Raw genomic sequence first — 14,563 nt, forward strand, 5'->3', positions numbered from 1 at the left:
CTGCCTCACAGGGTTGTTGCATGTATAAAATGGCAAGGATGCCCTGGTATCTTTGGAGGGAGGATCCCACAGCTAGCTTCTACTTTTCTTTTGCTAATACTTTGGAAGAGAGAGAGGTGGGGGTGAGTCATACAGAGACAGCTGGGAAAGTTGATTTTTAGACTATAACTCACAGAATACATCACACTGGCTGATGAAATTTAGACTTTGTAGCCCAAAAAGTCTCTGTTTCAATCTTTGCATACACAGTAAACCAAATAAACTGTACTGGGATCAAATCAGTACCTTCAACTTTCTGCTTAAATGGCAGCTGTTCTCACCTTCTGTCCCAGACATCTATTGGCCATTAAGACATGCTGCCTAAGTGGCAGTATTACACTGTTTGCACAGAAAACCAGTACAGATTGCGTCTCTCTTATATAGAATTCCAAAATGCTCCAAAATTCAAAGATAGTGACGCTTTTTCTTTCTGATGGTTCAGTGTACACAAACTTTGTTTCATGTACAAAAACACAAAAAATGTTGTGTATAAAATTTCCTTCAGTCTATCTGCATAAGATGTATACAAAACATAAATGAATTTCATATTTAGACTCGGATCCCTTCTTCATGATATCTCAGAATGTATTATTAGCAAACATTCCAAAATCTGAAAACTCTGAAATCCAAAACACCTCTGATCCCAAGCATTTTGAATAAGGGAGACTCAACCTGTACTCGAAATATTTTAAAAAATGCCTAACTGGAGTCCTTTGTCTAACGTTGCCAATCCCATTTCTGTTCTTTGTCTGTTTTGAAAGATGTATACTTTTCTTTGAGATACTGAAAATAGGTCGAGAACAGGCAATGCAAATCAGTAATTTAAATCTGATATGCTATCACTTTTGTGCCTTTCTTTTCTGTTGGTTTCATTCGTTTTCGGTTTTTTCCCCTCTCAAGGTTTTTAATTTTTAGGGGCTTTTTGGTGTTAAACGAACTCTTGACTCTTGAGAGATTCTGTGTTCCCAGCTTCATCTGAATGTCACACGATCTGCCAAGAGTCAGAGAGAGCCTTCAAAACTATCTTGCTCTTACTGATGGCTCTGGGATGATGGCAACAGATGGATGAAATGCATTCTTTCCCAAACACTCCCAACTGGCTAGTGTCTGGAGATAGCAGTCCACATGGTGTTGCTTTCTTTTGCGATGCAGTTATAGAAACTGGTTGAGATGATCATTTAAACCAGTTTAGAAAAACTTTTTGTTTTTTTTTTTTGTTTTTGGACAACAGCTTCCCACAGATCTCCTTTATTTCTCTAAGCAGACATATACATGCCCTGGGCTGGAATATTTCTTCTCTGGGGTGGCAAAAGTGAGGAGGCATGGAGTGAAAGGCAGCATGTCCAAGCTCTCATTTTGTCTCATTTTGCTTTTAATCCCACAACAGTTCTTGGGATTTGGTACTCAAATTGGTAGCCTCAACTCCAAAGGCAGGAAGTTGGACTGGATGGCCCTTGTGGTCTCTTCCAACACCATGATTCTATAAGTAATGGTTTGCTTTTCATTTGTACCCACTGTCTTGCAGGTGAGGTGTTTGACTACTTAGTAGCCCATGGAAGAATGAAAGAGAAAGAAGCACGGGCAAAATTCCGACAGGTTGGTGGACCACAGTGTTACTGAACACACATACCCTCCCAGCTGTTCATCTGTGCATCAGACAGGAAAGTGGGACTCTTTATGGGAGGAGGATTCCAGATGGGGGAAATATAATGCTACTTTCTGGTAAGGCTTTCTCTGGTTTTAACATTGCGGCAGAGGTCCAGAGCTGGGAGAAAATGCCTCGGTTTTTTTGGACTACATGGCTGGCTGTGGGATTCTGGGAGTTGTAGTTCAAAAAAGAGGGTAAGATTGAGAGGAAAAAGAAGAAAAGCTGCTAGCTGATATGAATATGCAGATATCTGTATAATTGCATGCATGCCAGGAAGAAGATCCACCTTTCTGCGTTTGTGTGACCTAAAATAATCCAATATAGTGAACAAGTAAACATGTAGAAACACCCTTTTGTACCAGTGCAACTTTAGGTGTGGAAATGTGTTGCTTTCAAGACTAATTTTGGATTAAAATGAGCAAGTGTGACGTTAGCAGGGTCAAATGGAGGCAGAATACTGCACACTGGAGCTGGGATGTGCAGTTGCCTTGTTATGGAAAAGGTCTCCTGACTCTTCCTGTCCTGTTTTCCTTTCAGATAGTTTCTGCTGTGCAGTACTGTCACCAAAAATTCATTGTACATAGAGACTTGAAGGTGAGTAACAAACTTTAAACGCACTTATAGACAAGGGTGTCTAGGACCTTGCATTCCTGTGTGCCAGTGCTGTACAAAATGGAAATTGTGGAACTGAGAGGCAAAACCACATTGAGATGGTGGGGAGGCCTCATGATTTCGGATAAAAGCTTGGAGCGCTTTTGAACTGGGCTGCAGGTTTGATAAGCCATCTGGGATGGGCTTCACTGCTACTAAGGTGCTGGAGTGTCTTCAGCCAGAGTCCCCTGGCATTCAGGCTCTGGGTTTTTACTTCCTGCATGACTAGCATTCTGTTTGTTAGAAGTCTGGCAAAATGAGCTCTGTATATCAAGCACACCATCTAGGCTGCAGCTTCAACCCGTCTTGAAATCCAACTTCTCATTCCCAGCAACTCCTTGTCACTTGCCTCAGATTTTAGAATCTCCTTGACTTCTACTATGAACCTCTCTCTCTAGACTTTCTGATCCTGCTGCTCAAGAGTTTGACCCCTGCCTGTTTTGGACAAAACCCATGCTTTTGGAACATTTGGGCAGAACGGTGGCTTCTTGTTTTGCAGAAGCCAAGAGCTTGTAGCGAGAATAGGAAACGTGGTGCCCTCTAACATATGTATGTTTGGACTAGAGTTTCCAAAATCACTAGCCACCATAGGATTGTGGGAATTGCAGTCCAAAACAGAGGGCAGCAGGTTTCTTCCCCCATGGCTTCACAGCCTGATTCTGCTGAGATAGGCACTTTGTTCCTTCTGAACAAATTAGAAAACCGTTTTCTCAAAATGAATAATTGAGGAGCCCTTCTGTTTACTTATTATTGTTTAAATGTATGCCACGACTTTCAGAGGATTAAAGTTATAAGAGCCCAGTACCTCAAAGTGGAAAATATTAACAAAGCTTATATAATGAGAAACATCTTTTCTTAGCTAAATGTATGAGAGTCATTGGAGATGCCTGAGCCTTGATTGATCTTCTTTTTGCCACTTCTGAAGCAACTTTCCCCTCCTTTCCAGGCAGAGAATTTGCTTTTAGATGCCGATATGAACATTAAAATTGCAGACTTCGGTTTTAGCAATGAGTTCACCTTTGGCAACAAGCTTGACACGTTCTGCGGGAGCCCTCCATATGCTGCGCCCGAACTTTTCCAGGGCAAGAAGTATGATGGTCCCGAGGTGGATGTCTGGAGCCTTGGGGTCATTCTTTACACACTGGTCAGCGGCTCACTGCCCTTTGATGGGCAGAACCTCAAGGTAAGATGCTTTGCACCTTTAAAAGCTTGCGAGCACAATTGTGATTCAAGCATACAGTAGCTATTACAGAACTGAGAAAACAATTTCCTGAATCATTAATAAAGATTTCCCATTGTGCTTATGTAGAGTGTTGGCAGGGATGCTTACCATATATACTCAACTATAAGTCGACCTCACGTATAAGCCAAAATTAGGGCCAAAATTGTAGATTTTTAATATGACCCGTGTCTAAATTGAGGGTAAAACTTAGGAGCCACGTAACAAAGGAATTAAAGGATGAAGCAAAGGAAAGCAATGCCAAAGGACTTAACAAAATTCCAGCAGGCATAACTGCTCATCCTAAAGGCTGGATGGATAAGAAAATAGAGTCAGGATCAGTGCTTCCAGGACAGATTATACTCTTGCCTTTCACCCGGGGATGGCATCTTTTTTAAAATAAGAGTTAAAGTACAGTATACTAACATTGACCCATGGATAAGCAGACTCTTTTTTTGTGGTCAATTCTTTGACTTAAATTTCTAGACTTATACAAGAGTATATACAGTATTCCAATACAGTACCTCTGCAGTGCTTCTTTATTTACTCCCTACCCTGTCCTCTCCTTCTGCAGGAGCTGCGAGAACGGGTCTTAAGGGGGAAGTACCGGATCCCCTTCTACATGTCTACAGACTGTGAGAACCTGCTGAAAAAATTCCTCATCCTCAACCCTAGCAAGAGAGGCACTTTAGAGGTTTGCTGACAGGATTGAGAAGTGGTGGGATGGAGCGGAGATGGGTTGTGGTGGGGTGAGGTGGAAGTAGTAGAGGATATAGAGAGAGAATGTGTGAAATCTTTGGAGTGTTTTAACCCAACATCAAATTGGCCTCTATTACATTGGAACACAGTTGAGGCAACTTATGAATAAGTGAAATTGCTTCATCCCCAGTCAAACCATTTGTCTATCTAGTTGTCAATCTACAGCAGTGGTGGAAGAAAGTATGTCCCATCAGCCACGTGCATCTGGGGCCTTGTTTGCAGCCACTGCAGTCCCCAGATTTCTCCTAAAAATGTCATACTTGGACTGTCATACAGCCAAAGAAACCTGCTTAACAAAGTAATAGCTTGTAGCTCTCCAAATGTTTTTAGTATCCACTTCACTTCAGCCTCACCTGTGGGGGATGATGGGTCAGATAACATCTAGGAGGACTCCCTGCCACCACCTTAAATCTTCAATTAAATCCTAAGTCTTTTTTGTATGTCCTTCAATGTGGAACTCATTTCTGCCTTCCCAATCTTCTTAAGAGATTTGTGATAGCTTCCCTCTTTCTCAGCTGGTTTTTAGCTCTCTTTCACTCTTTCTCTCCCTCTTTAGAGACTTAGTTTGGTTGGCGACTCAAATTATTAGTTGGTTGCCTATAAATTTACCACCACCAGATACGCTTTTGATGCCAAAATTGGCCTTATGTAGGCAGTGGCCTGCTTTTGCTTTTGTATCACAGTGTCAACTGTAGAAAAGGGGCTCTTTGTTCACCAGAGTTATTTTCTCTTCCTTTTCTCTTGAACTATAATCATCACAATCAGCTTAGATGGCTTTGTAAAGCATGTATAGTTACTACATCTATATGTGTATGTGTAGGTATGTGTAGGTATGTAATTTCATATTTAACAGATCCATAATGATATGGGGTCCTGGGATGAAAGCTGGTAGCTGTTAAATCACTTGAAACCCTCCATGTTTCCTTTGCGTCATTTATATTTGCCTAAGTTGTCATAAATTACAATCTGTCACAACTCTATGTAACTTCAAAATTAACTTTTCAAAGTATTCTCTGTCCGTTGCAGTTGTAATAAATTAGTTCTCCAAACAGTGGGAGGGAAGAGAAAGATTTCTTCCTATGTTTAATAGCCAGCAAGCTTATTTTTTCAACTGAGCATACATTTGGACTCAAGCTGTAGCTGGTCCTCTTCCCCACACATAACTACAGTGTATTATTATTATTTTATTTATTTATATGCTGCCTTTCTCCTGATATAGGGACTCAGGGCAGTTAAAACAATGCAAAGCATTAAAAATTGCACTGTGTATTTTTTCAGTGTAGTCTAAAAATGCGTGTTTAGACCAGTCACATATCCAACCTTAGATCCACTGTTTGTCGTTCCAGTTGCATTTTTCCTTTTTAAAAATAGTCCTGCATCTAAGCTTGGAGGGAACATTGCGGGAGCATTGCCCAAATGAAAGGCTGTGCATGTGGTTTGGGTTTTTTTGTTTCTTTATTTTGTTTAAAGCACTATTCTTCGTGCTTCAGCTCTAGTGTGAATAGGGCCTGCTTCATTCCCAGTTGCTGGTTCGTGCCTTTGTCTGGTAGGGTTGCAGTGCCCCCTGCCATCTGAAATTGCCTTTCTGAGTAGGCAGATTATTAAGCAGCCCCTTCAGCCTTACTCCTGAATCAGAGAAGCTGTCTCTGATGTTGGCGTCTGATGTTGGATTACCGTGGCTTTTGCTGTTCCCTGCCTGTGAGAGCAATTTTAACTGTATTGGCTTTGAGGTCTGCTTGGGTAAGACAGGGAAAGAGCTGAAAAGAAAGCTGACCAAGCTGACAGCTCTGGAGTAGAGGCATTGCAAGAAACACACACACACACACACACACACACACACAGACCTTGCCTTTAAATGCTACAAGAAGATGCTGTGTGAGAGAGAGCAAAAGGTGAGGAATAACCTGCAGCAGCTCTCAGTTCACTGTCAGGGCAAGCTGGAGTTTGAAGTCAGCAGCAGTGCATATGTTTCCTTACATATTCTAATGCCTCTAATAGGTAAATGGCAGCAGAAACTGTGCCATTATAAGCGAGACTCTGCCTTATTTATCAAACACTAGCCTGCTGCATTATAGCCTGCAGCAACTGCCTTGCATTCCTCTAACATGCATTTGTACCTTTTATAAAAGGAGAGGAGAAGGAAGTCAATGCTTATTGTTTTTGCCCACTTTCTATTTTTTTCAGCAAGAGGAGGATGAAATTCTCTCCTCATTCTGACTCCTGATTAGTCTTTCTGAGAAGATAATTTGGACCGGGAGAATTCCTGCACCTTAGCTAGTGGCATAGCTTGTGTTTTGCATGCCAAAAGCTTCATGGTCAGTCCCTAGCATCTCTAGTTTTAAAAGGGTCTTCAGTCAGCAGGGCTTGGAAGGTTATGAGTCCTAGAGCATACAGATGAGCTGCTGCTAGTGAGGTGTACCCAATATTGGCAATGTGTGGTCTGTGCAAGGACTTGATATATGTTCATAGGCCCTTCTCCAAGTGCCCCTGCCGTTGGAAGTGGTGAGAGGATCTTTTTGATGGTGGCATTTCAATTACAGATTTCTCTGTCCAGGGACACTTGTCGCCTACACTGCAGTCTTTGCAGATCAAGACGAAAATCCTCTGTTTTTCAGGCATTTGATGGGATTTTAGAATCTAATCATTTTAATGCTACAGTACTTACTTTGTTGATTATTTTCTCGCTTTAAAACATGGTTGTATCATTCTTTGTGAACTCTCCTAGTAATAATGATTCGAGGGCATTAGACAAATTAATAAAATAAAGATATTAATGAGATGAATGGTACATTGATGTAACTCAGTATAAGGCCACAGGTTGAGTATTCTTTGTCCGAAATACTTGGGACCAGAAGGGTTTCAGAGTGGAGATTTTTTAATTATTGTTATTTTGGAATACAGTACAAGTAACGTAGTACATACCTGTAGTATATTGACGAGGCTGGAGAGAGACACGAGGATCTGTGACATAGCAAGAATTCAAGCATAGTGCTTGATGCGAATCCCTGTCTCCTGACATTTCACAGATCTTTGTTCTCTCTTCAGCCGCATCTCTCTCCAGCCTCACAAAAACAGTACTATGATACTTGTGTTCCAAAATCCAAATTCACAGTATTTCAAAATTGAAACCTCAAAATGTCAGTGCTCAAAATGTTTTGGGTTTGGAGGTTTTTGGATTTCAGATTTCCAAATTAGGAATGCTCAACCTGCGTTAATTTATGTGCCTGGACCTTAGTACATTTGGAGTTTTTTTGTAAATCAGAGTTTGGAAATATACTGATTTGTTGGACCACAGCTCTCACCATCTCTGAGAATGGGCTATGCTAGCTGGGGCTGATGGGAGTTGGTGTCCACTGCACCCCGTGCTCTGAGTTATAAGGATACGTATACGGAGGGCAGTTTAAATTGTGCAGGTTCTTCCAGTTTTAAAAGAGAAAACATTTCTGGCTGTTCAGCTTCAGATTACTGTAACTAAGTTGTTAAAAGGAGAAAAGTACTTGCCTGCCTTCCCTAACTTCACTGCATCCCACATTTAACATTTCCCCTTCTCCTCCCTGTAGCAAATCATGAAAGACCGCTGGATGAATGTGGGGCACGAAGATGATGAGTTAAAGCCTTATGTGGAGCCTTTACCTGACTACAAGGATCCCCGACGGACAGGTACAAGTACCAGGGCAGGATGGGTAACTGAGTAGTACAGTCACCCGTTTGTATCTGTGGGGGATCCGTTCTGGACCCCCCTGTGGAGAACAAAAAACATGGGACCTTAAGTCCCGTTGTTTTCTATGGCGGTGTGGTCTGTGCGTGGCCGCATGCATTTGCTTCCTTTACAAACAACGAGGGCTTGCCAGCCATAGAAGCTCAAATCTGCGGATGGCAAGTCCACAGATAAGAAGAGCGCACTGTACTGCCAAGTGTTCCAGAGGGACCTTCTGGGCAAATGTGTGGGTGTCTTTCTTGCCACATAGACTCACAGATTCCAGTTTGTGTCTTGGTGCTCCCTCCCTCTATGCAGCTTTCTCTTAATAAACTTGTTTTTATTTATTTATCCTTCACAGCTTCATGACCATCTTTCTCTCTTGTCTTGTCCTACAGAGCTCATGATCTCCATGGGATATAGCCGAGAGGAAATCCAAGACTCACTAGTCAGCCAGAAGTATAACGAAGTAATGGCTACATATCTGCTGCTAGGATACAAAAATTCAGAGGTGGGTGCTTTCACCATTGGACTGGTGGGTGGGTAGTTACTGAGCTGCAAATTCCATGGCAATTCATCTCCTTTGAATAGCAGGGGAACCTGTCAGTCCCTAGAAGTGACAGCCTGCATTCCCCAGAGGCCTGCTCATTGTCAGGGTTCATACTAGCTGTTGGGCTTGTTCTTGAAATTGGAAATGGTGGAGAATTTAGGAACAACCAAGCATAGCACATTGTCTGTGCCTAATACAGAAGTGCATTTCTGTGTTCACTAAGACATCTTCCCTCCCTCTTTGTAAGATTTACTTGTTTCAGTGTTGTTGGTGTTAGACCAGTGGTTCCCAAATGGTGGTCCTCCAGATGTTTTGGACTTCATCTCCCAGAATTCCTGACTGTTAACCAAAGTGGTTGTGGCTTTTGGGCATTGAAGTCCAAAGGACCTAGAAGACCAAAGTTTGAGAACCACTGATTTAGACCCATGCTCCTCGTTCTCACACAAATCCAAGGTATTTTACAGTTAAATGGAATAAATACAAGTACAGCATAAAACAAATGAATTTTAGATTGTTTGAATGGATTAGATTTATTGGTTGAGTCCTGCCCTCAGATTTGCTGGTGTAGAGTGAGTTAGAAATACTGTATTAACAGAATAAAAGGAAGTAAAATAAAACAGCCTTAAAACTTAAGGCACAATTTAAAGCTCACATTTTAAAAAGTATTTGTTGACTATTTGGTACAGTAATCCACCTCTAGTACATTGTTTCCTTTACATCCATTCCCATTTTATCTTCACAGTAACTTTGCAGATTCATGTGGGCTGAAAGATGATAACTAGCCCAAGAAAGTAACCCACATTTCTATATCTTGCTGCCAAGAGCTTGGCACAGCTCTTTTACATCTCTGCCTTCTACTGGAGAGCCTGTATGGTATAGTGATTTGAGTGCTGGACTATGCCTGAGACCAGGGTTTGAATCCTCATCCATGGAAACCCACTGGGTGACCTTGGTCAAGTCACATTCTCCCAGCCTCAGAGGAAGGCAAAGGTTTCTGAAGAATCTCGCCAAGAAAACCCCTTGATAGGTTTGTCTTAGGGTTGTCATAAATTGGAAGCGACTTGATGGTACACAACAACTACAATGGGTGAAGCAGTATTACTCATTTTACCACCTCAGTATTCAATCAGCTCATTCTGCTGGATGGATAGATTCAGGCTACTGTTAAACTGAAGGAGCAGCTACTTCTCTCCTCTCTCACTGTCTTTTCACACATACACAGCAGCAACAGATGGCAGTGTCCACTCTTCCTCATCTCCCAACTGAGAAGATGCGGGGAGCCACCTTTCCTCCCACTTTAGTTTCTTATGACAGGACCCGGCTGTACATTTGCATCCAGTTTGCAGGGATTTGCTAGAATTCTTGTTCCATCTCTGGATGTGCTTGTTCATTTGTGTTGACACATGCTCAAGTTGGTTTTGCATGCTTTTGGGTATTAACTTACCCTAATTTGTACTTCCCAAACTAATAAGTAAATGAGAACGCAGTTATCATGTATGTGAACTATTTTTGTGGACTCAGAAGAACAGTTGCTTACTAGCATACGAATGGGAGAGAATGAGCTTGTTCTTAAATCAGCGTGTAGGGGTCTAAAAAGCAAAACAGATTATTTGACCATACCCAACAGTGAGTCAGTGCTGTTCAAACCCTAAACTACTTTTGTCTCCACTCTCACCCTTCTCCCTCTTCTTCTTGCTTTCTTTCAGCTTGACAATGATAGCATTACCCTAAAGCCACGGCCCCAACCTGAACTCACCAACAGCACCGCTCCTTCCCCGTCACACAAGGTACAACGCAGTGTATCAGCCAACCCCAAGCAACGCCGTTTAAGTGACCAGGGTAAGCTTCCCAGTATCCAGCCTCTCATTGGATAGAAAGATACAGAGAAAAAAGGAGAGGGTTTATTTCTATGGAGGCTAGAAGTGCAACTTGTATGTGTATATTGGAACCAGCCATTTTGCACATTAACCAGCATCCACTGTCTAGTCATAAGCATTACAGACACTTGACCAGTGAAAGTGCAAGGTCTACCAAGGGAAGAATATGCATGGTGGTTGGACAGGGTGTGAAAGCCCAATATTTTGCTTATTCCACAACGTCATTTGACCACAAGAAGAACCACTACTGGGTCTTAGGCCCATCTAATCCAGAAATGGGCAGCCTGTAGTCCAAAGTTATTGTTCCACTTCAACTAGCCAGCATGGCCAGTGTTGTGAACTTGTGGTTTTCAGTTCCTTTTCCTGATCTAGTCCATGGTTCTCACAGTAGCTAGCCAAATGAATCAGAGAAGTCAATATGTGACACAACAGATATATTGTTGCACCTCAATGTATGTGGGTGTTAAGCACACTTTCTCTGAATATGGAGGTTCTGTTTAACTATCCTGGCCGATTGACACGAATGAATTAATTTTCCATGAATTCTTCAAATTCTCCTTCATACCTATGCAAGCCAGTTTCTAATTGTGTAATTTAGTGAGGTGAAGGAACTTCTATGGTCTGTCTAAAATCTACAACCCATCCATGGAATATTTTATAGTCCTCTATTCTGTCCCTCTTAATCTAGATAACCTCCTCCCCACCCCAAACAAAGAAGCCCAAGTGCTTTACTGTTTCATCATTGGGCAGGTGTTTCAAAGAGCTGCTCAGAGTTGAATTTGCAGAATTGAAGTCCGCCTGTTGACTGTGTTTTCTGTACATTGTACCTGATGTCCAGTGAATGCATTCAGTGGTCATTGTTTTAATATCTGCATCTGATTAGACATAACAGTAGGCCAGATTTACTGAAAATTCTGGCTGATGGTTCATGAGTTGTGTGCATCACCGTGAGGCTCATTTGTCCCCACTTGGTTTCTCCTTTCAGTTGAAGAGCTAACTAAGTGGAAATTAATGAGAAATAAACTGTCCCATTATGTCCAAACTTGGACAATGAGTCTTTGCTTCCTCAAGAAACCAGGAAAAAGAAACAAAATTCAGTCCTGACCTCAGACTATGGTTTCTTAAGGGAGCAACAGGACATTTTGCTTCGTTGTAAATTCTTATTGTGGCACTTCCGGTGGTGGAAGAAACCAAGCAGGAACAACTGGGTAGTATGAACAATAAACCAGAATTGGTTTCTCAGCAATTCTGCTTTATGTTTGTGTCCAGTTGAAGCCAGTGTACTATGTTGGGAACTGGCATCGAAGGCCTGAGACCATAGAAGGTTTCAGTGCACCCAGTAACTGGTGATGAGTAACATAAAACGTAAATAAAACGTCTTGGGATTTTAGGATAAAAAATGAAATTATGTTAGGTGGAAAATGCTGGAGAAAAATATTTGGTTTTAAAAGAAAACAGCTCTTCTGAATAGACCAGGGTCTAGAATTGTTTGCAGAATACTAGGTGGAGCAGAGCAAGAAGGCAAAGATAGGAGGTGTGATCTTGCAATACTGACTCCTTTTTCCCCTCTCTCTTCTTCTTTCTTATCTCTTTCCTGCCACAGTACCAACCATCCCAACGTCCACCTCATATTCAAAGAAAATGCAGGCAGCCAATGCAGAGAACAAGCGTCCTGAAGAGGAGCGGGAAGCTGGGCGTAACAAGGCTGGCAGCACTGTCAAAGTGCCAGCCAGCCCGCTGCCCGGCCTTGAAAGGAAAAAGAGCACCCCTACTCCTTCCACAGTTAGTTACTTTTTGATGTGGGAGGGCTGGCTGGGGGCAGGTTTATCATCCATCTCAGGTATCTAGGATAGCCATTTCTAGGATTTGGATCTGCCCTTCATATCAAGGCAGATTACAGCTAAAACATCCTCACCCTGCATCTTGGTAGGATGATAGGAGATGTAGTCCCTTGGAAGGTGTTGCTTTGGTGAAGGACATAGGATAACAGCAGCCAGTGTCCGAGAGAGAAAAGTCCAAAGAATTTATGGGTTTTGGAAGGGGTAGCCAGAGTCATGGTTTATTACTTGGAGGTATTTCAAGAGTTAGAAAAAGCACTTGATGAATGGAAAGTAGTGCCAGAAAAGGAACAGGGCCTTGAAAGTTGTGGGTAAGACTGAGATACCCACCCAGTCCATGCAGTTTCTTTGCAGAAGCAGCACCTTATTTCCCTATTTCCTTCTCTGGTAGTGGGGCAATGAAGGGCTCCCCCTGACATGACCTTCCCACTCTTTGCAGAACAGCGTCCTTTCGACCAGCACAAACAGAAGCCGCAACTCACCCATGCTGGACCGAGCCAGCTTGGGCCAAAACTCCATCCAGAATGGCAAAGATAGGTAAGGAGCAAGAAGTGGAATCTGGACGGCTTGATAATGTAACTCACAGAACTTGGAGATCCTTCTGAGAACAGAGGGAGAGTCTGATGTCAAGTTTCTCAGGACTGTCCTGCAAGTGTGGCAGAATGTAAATGACTGTGTGTCATCATCTGTGGGATAAAAAAACGCCCAAAATACTTTGATATAAAAATGGTCTTACATCGCCCCCAGAATACACAGATATTTTGGATGTAACAATTTAACCTTGCTTCTTGCACACAAAAAAGGAATGACGTTACCAGTTGTTACATTCTGACAGAGAGAAACATAGGTACATAAATACACACACTAACACACTATACTATACTATACTATACCTGTCTCTTGGTTCTTGAATTCCACTACAGTTAGACCTCCACATCCATGGATTCTTTATTCACAGATTCCACAATCCACAGCTGGAAAACATATTTAAAAACATAAAAATTCCCCAAAACAAACCTTGATTTTTCCACCTTATAAAGGGACACCATTTTGATTGATTGAAATTTTATTTATATACCGCCGTTCCTATGATCACGGCGGTTTACAAACAGAATAAGATACAATACGATACAGGTTACAAATATAATACAATACAAATCACAGTTTAAGAATCAAAATTAACAGCGAAACTCCTTCATAAAAAACCATATACTACTATACATCATTAAAATCCATCATTAATCAGTCAAGATAATAAAACAATCTAAAAATATAATAAATAGTATACAGGAGCAAAATAGTCAGGACATGTGAGGGAAGGCTTGACGAAATAAATGAGTCTTAAGGTTTTTCTTAAATGACTCCAGGGAGGGGGCTAAGCGGAGCTCCTCAGGGAGAGCGTTCCAAGACTGCGGGGCCACCACAGAAAAAGCCCTTTGCGCAGTCACTGCGTATCTTGTCTTGGGAACACTCAAAAGTTTTTTCCCACGAGACCTGAGAGTGCGGGGCTGATTGTATGGGGAGAGGCGGTCCTCCAAGTACTCTGGGCCCAAGCCATTTTACTATGCTATGGGATTTGAGCATCCACAGATTTTGGTATCCACAGGGGTCCATGAACCAACCTCAGTGGATACCAAGGGCCCACTGTATTCTCTTACATCCATGTAGATCTCAGAGTGTTAAGGCTCCCCTACATATTAAAAGTGATTTAACATTCATTCTAAAGGATTGGGGACAAGTGGGTCTCTTAATCAAGAGTGCTCAGTACCCTCCTCAAATTACAGTTGCCAGGATTTTGGTGGGGCAGCAATGACAGTCATGTTGGCTCAAGACCTAACAGGGCCAAGGTATCTCAGTTAATGGTGAGGTCAAAGAAGCCATCCGACATGCTTAAAATGTTACATACATAATTGCTTAAGAGTTGTTCTGCAGGTTGGTGAAGAAGGGAAAGGTTGGGCGGACTGTTTGTGTTCTACCTCTCTGACTGGTTTGTCATAGGTAGTCTGTATCATTCAATCTGGATCTGGAGCAACAGCATTCTCAACCTCCAGGCGCAAAGCTCTGCCAGGTGGCTCTCATGCCCAAACTCTACAATCCACTCTCTGCAGAGACCTCCTTCCCCAATCAGCTTTCATCCCATGGAGTACTCTTTCAGTTTTGTGCCTCTGTGGCTACTATGAAAGAGCTGTACCTACATCTTGAAATAATCAGTGGTTTGACAATTTCATTTGTCAATTAGTCCTCCCGCCTGCCCCAGTGCAGTTCTTTGAGCCAAGTGCGGCTTG

The 14,563-nt window shown here is 42.2% G+C and overlaps 1 protein-coding gene across 13 annotated transcripts in view; it reads left to right on the top strand.

The window, feature by feature from the left end:
* The window catches only part of MARK2 (microtubule affinity regulating kinase 2), a 126,711-nt gene that overhangs the window by 99,952 nt on the left and 12,196 nt on the right, over window positions 1-14,563 (top strand). For 12 of the 13 annotated variants that reach the window (XM_042439145.1, XM_042439139.1, XM_042439144.1 and 9 more), the window contains exons 6-14: window positions 1,565-1,635; window positions 2,225-2,281; window positions 3,285-3,521; window positions 4,132-4,251; window positions 7,877-7,976; window positions 8,412-8,524; window positions 10,270-10,402; window positions 12,044-12,222; window positions 12,718-12,815. In XM_042439145.1, the coding sequence (XP_042295079.1) occupies window positions 1,565-1,635; window positions 2,225-2,281; window positions 3,285-3,521; window positions 4,132-4,251; window positions 7,877-7,976; window positions 8,412-8,524; window positions 10,270-10,402; window positions 12,044-12,222; window positions 12,718-12,815 (1,108 nt within the window). The remainder of the gene's footprint in view (window positions 1-1,564; window positions 1,636-2,224; window positions 2,282-3,284; window positions 3,522-4,131; window positions 4,252-7,876; window positions 7,977-8,411; window positions 8,525-10,269; window positions 10,403-12,043; window positions 12,223-12,717; window positions 12,816-14,563) is intronic. The other variant, XM_042439148.1, reaches the window with a different exon arrangement.

The sequence above is a fragment of the Sceloporus undulatus genome, chromosome 9 (assembly GCF_019175285.1).
Source record: "Sceloporus undulatus isolate JIND9_A2432 ecotype Alabama chromosome 9, SceUnd_v1.1, whole genome shotgun sequence".
Classification (NCBI taxonomy): Eukaryota; Metazoa; Chordata; class Lepidosauria; order Squamata; family Phrynosomatidae; genus Sceloporus; species Sceloporus undulatus.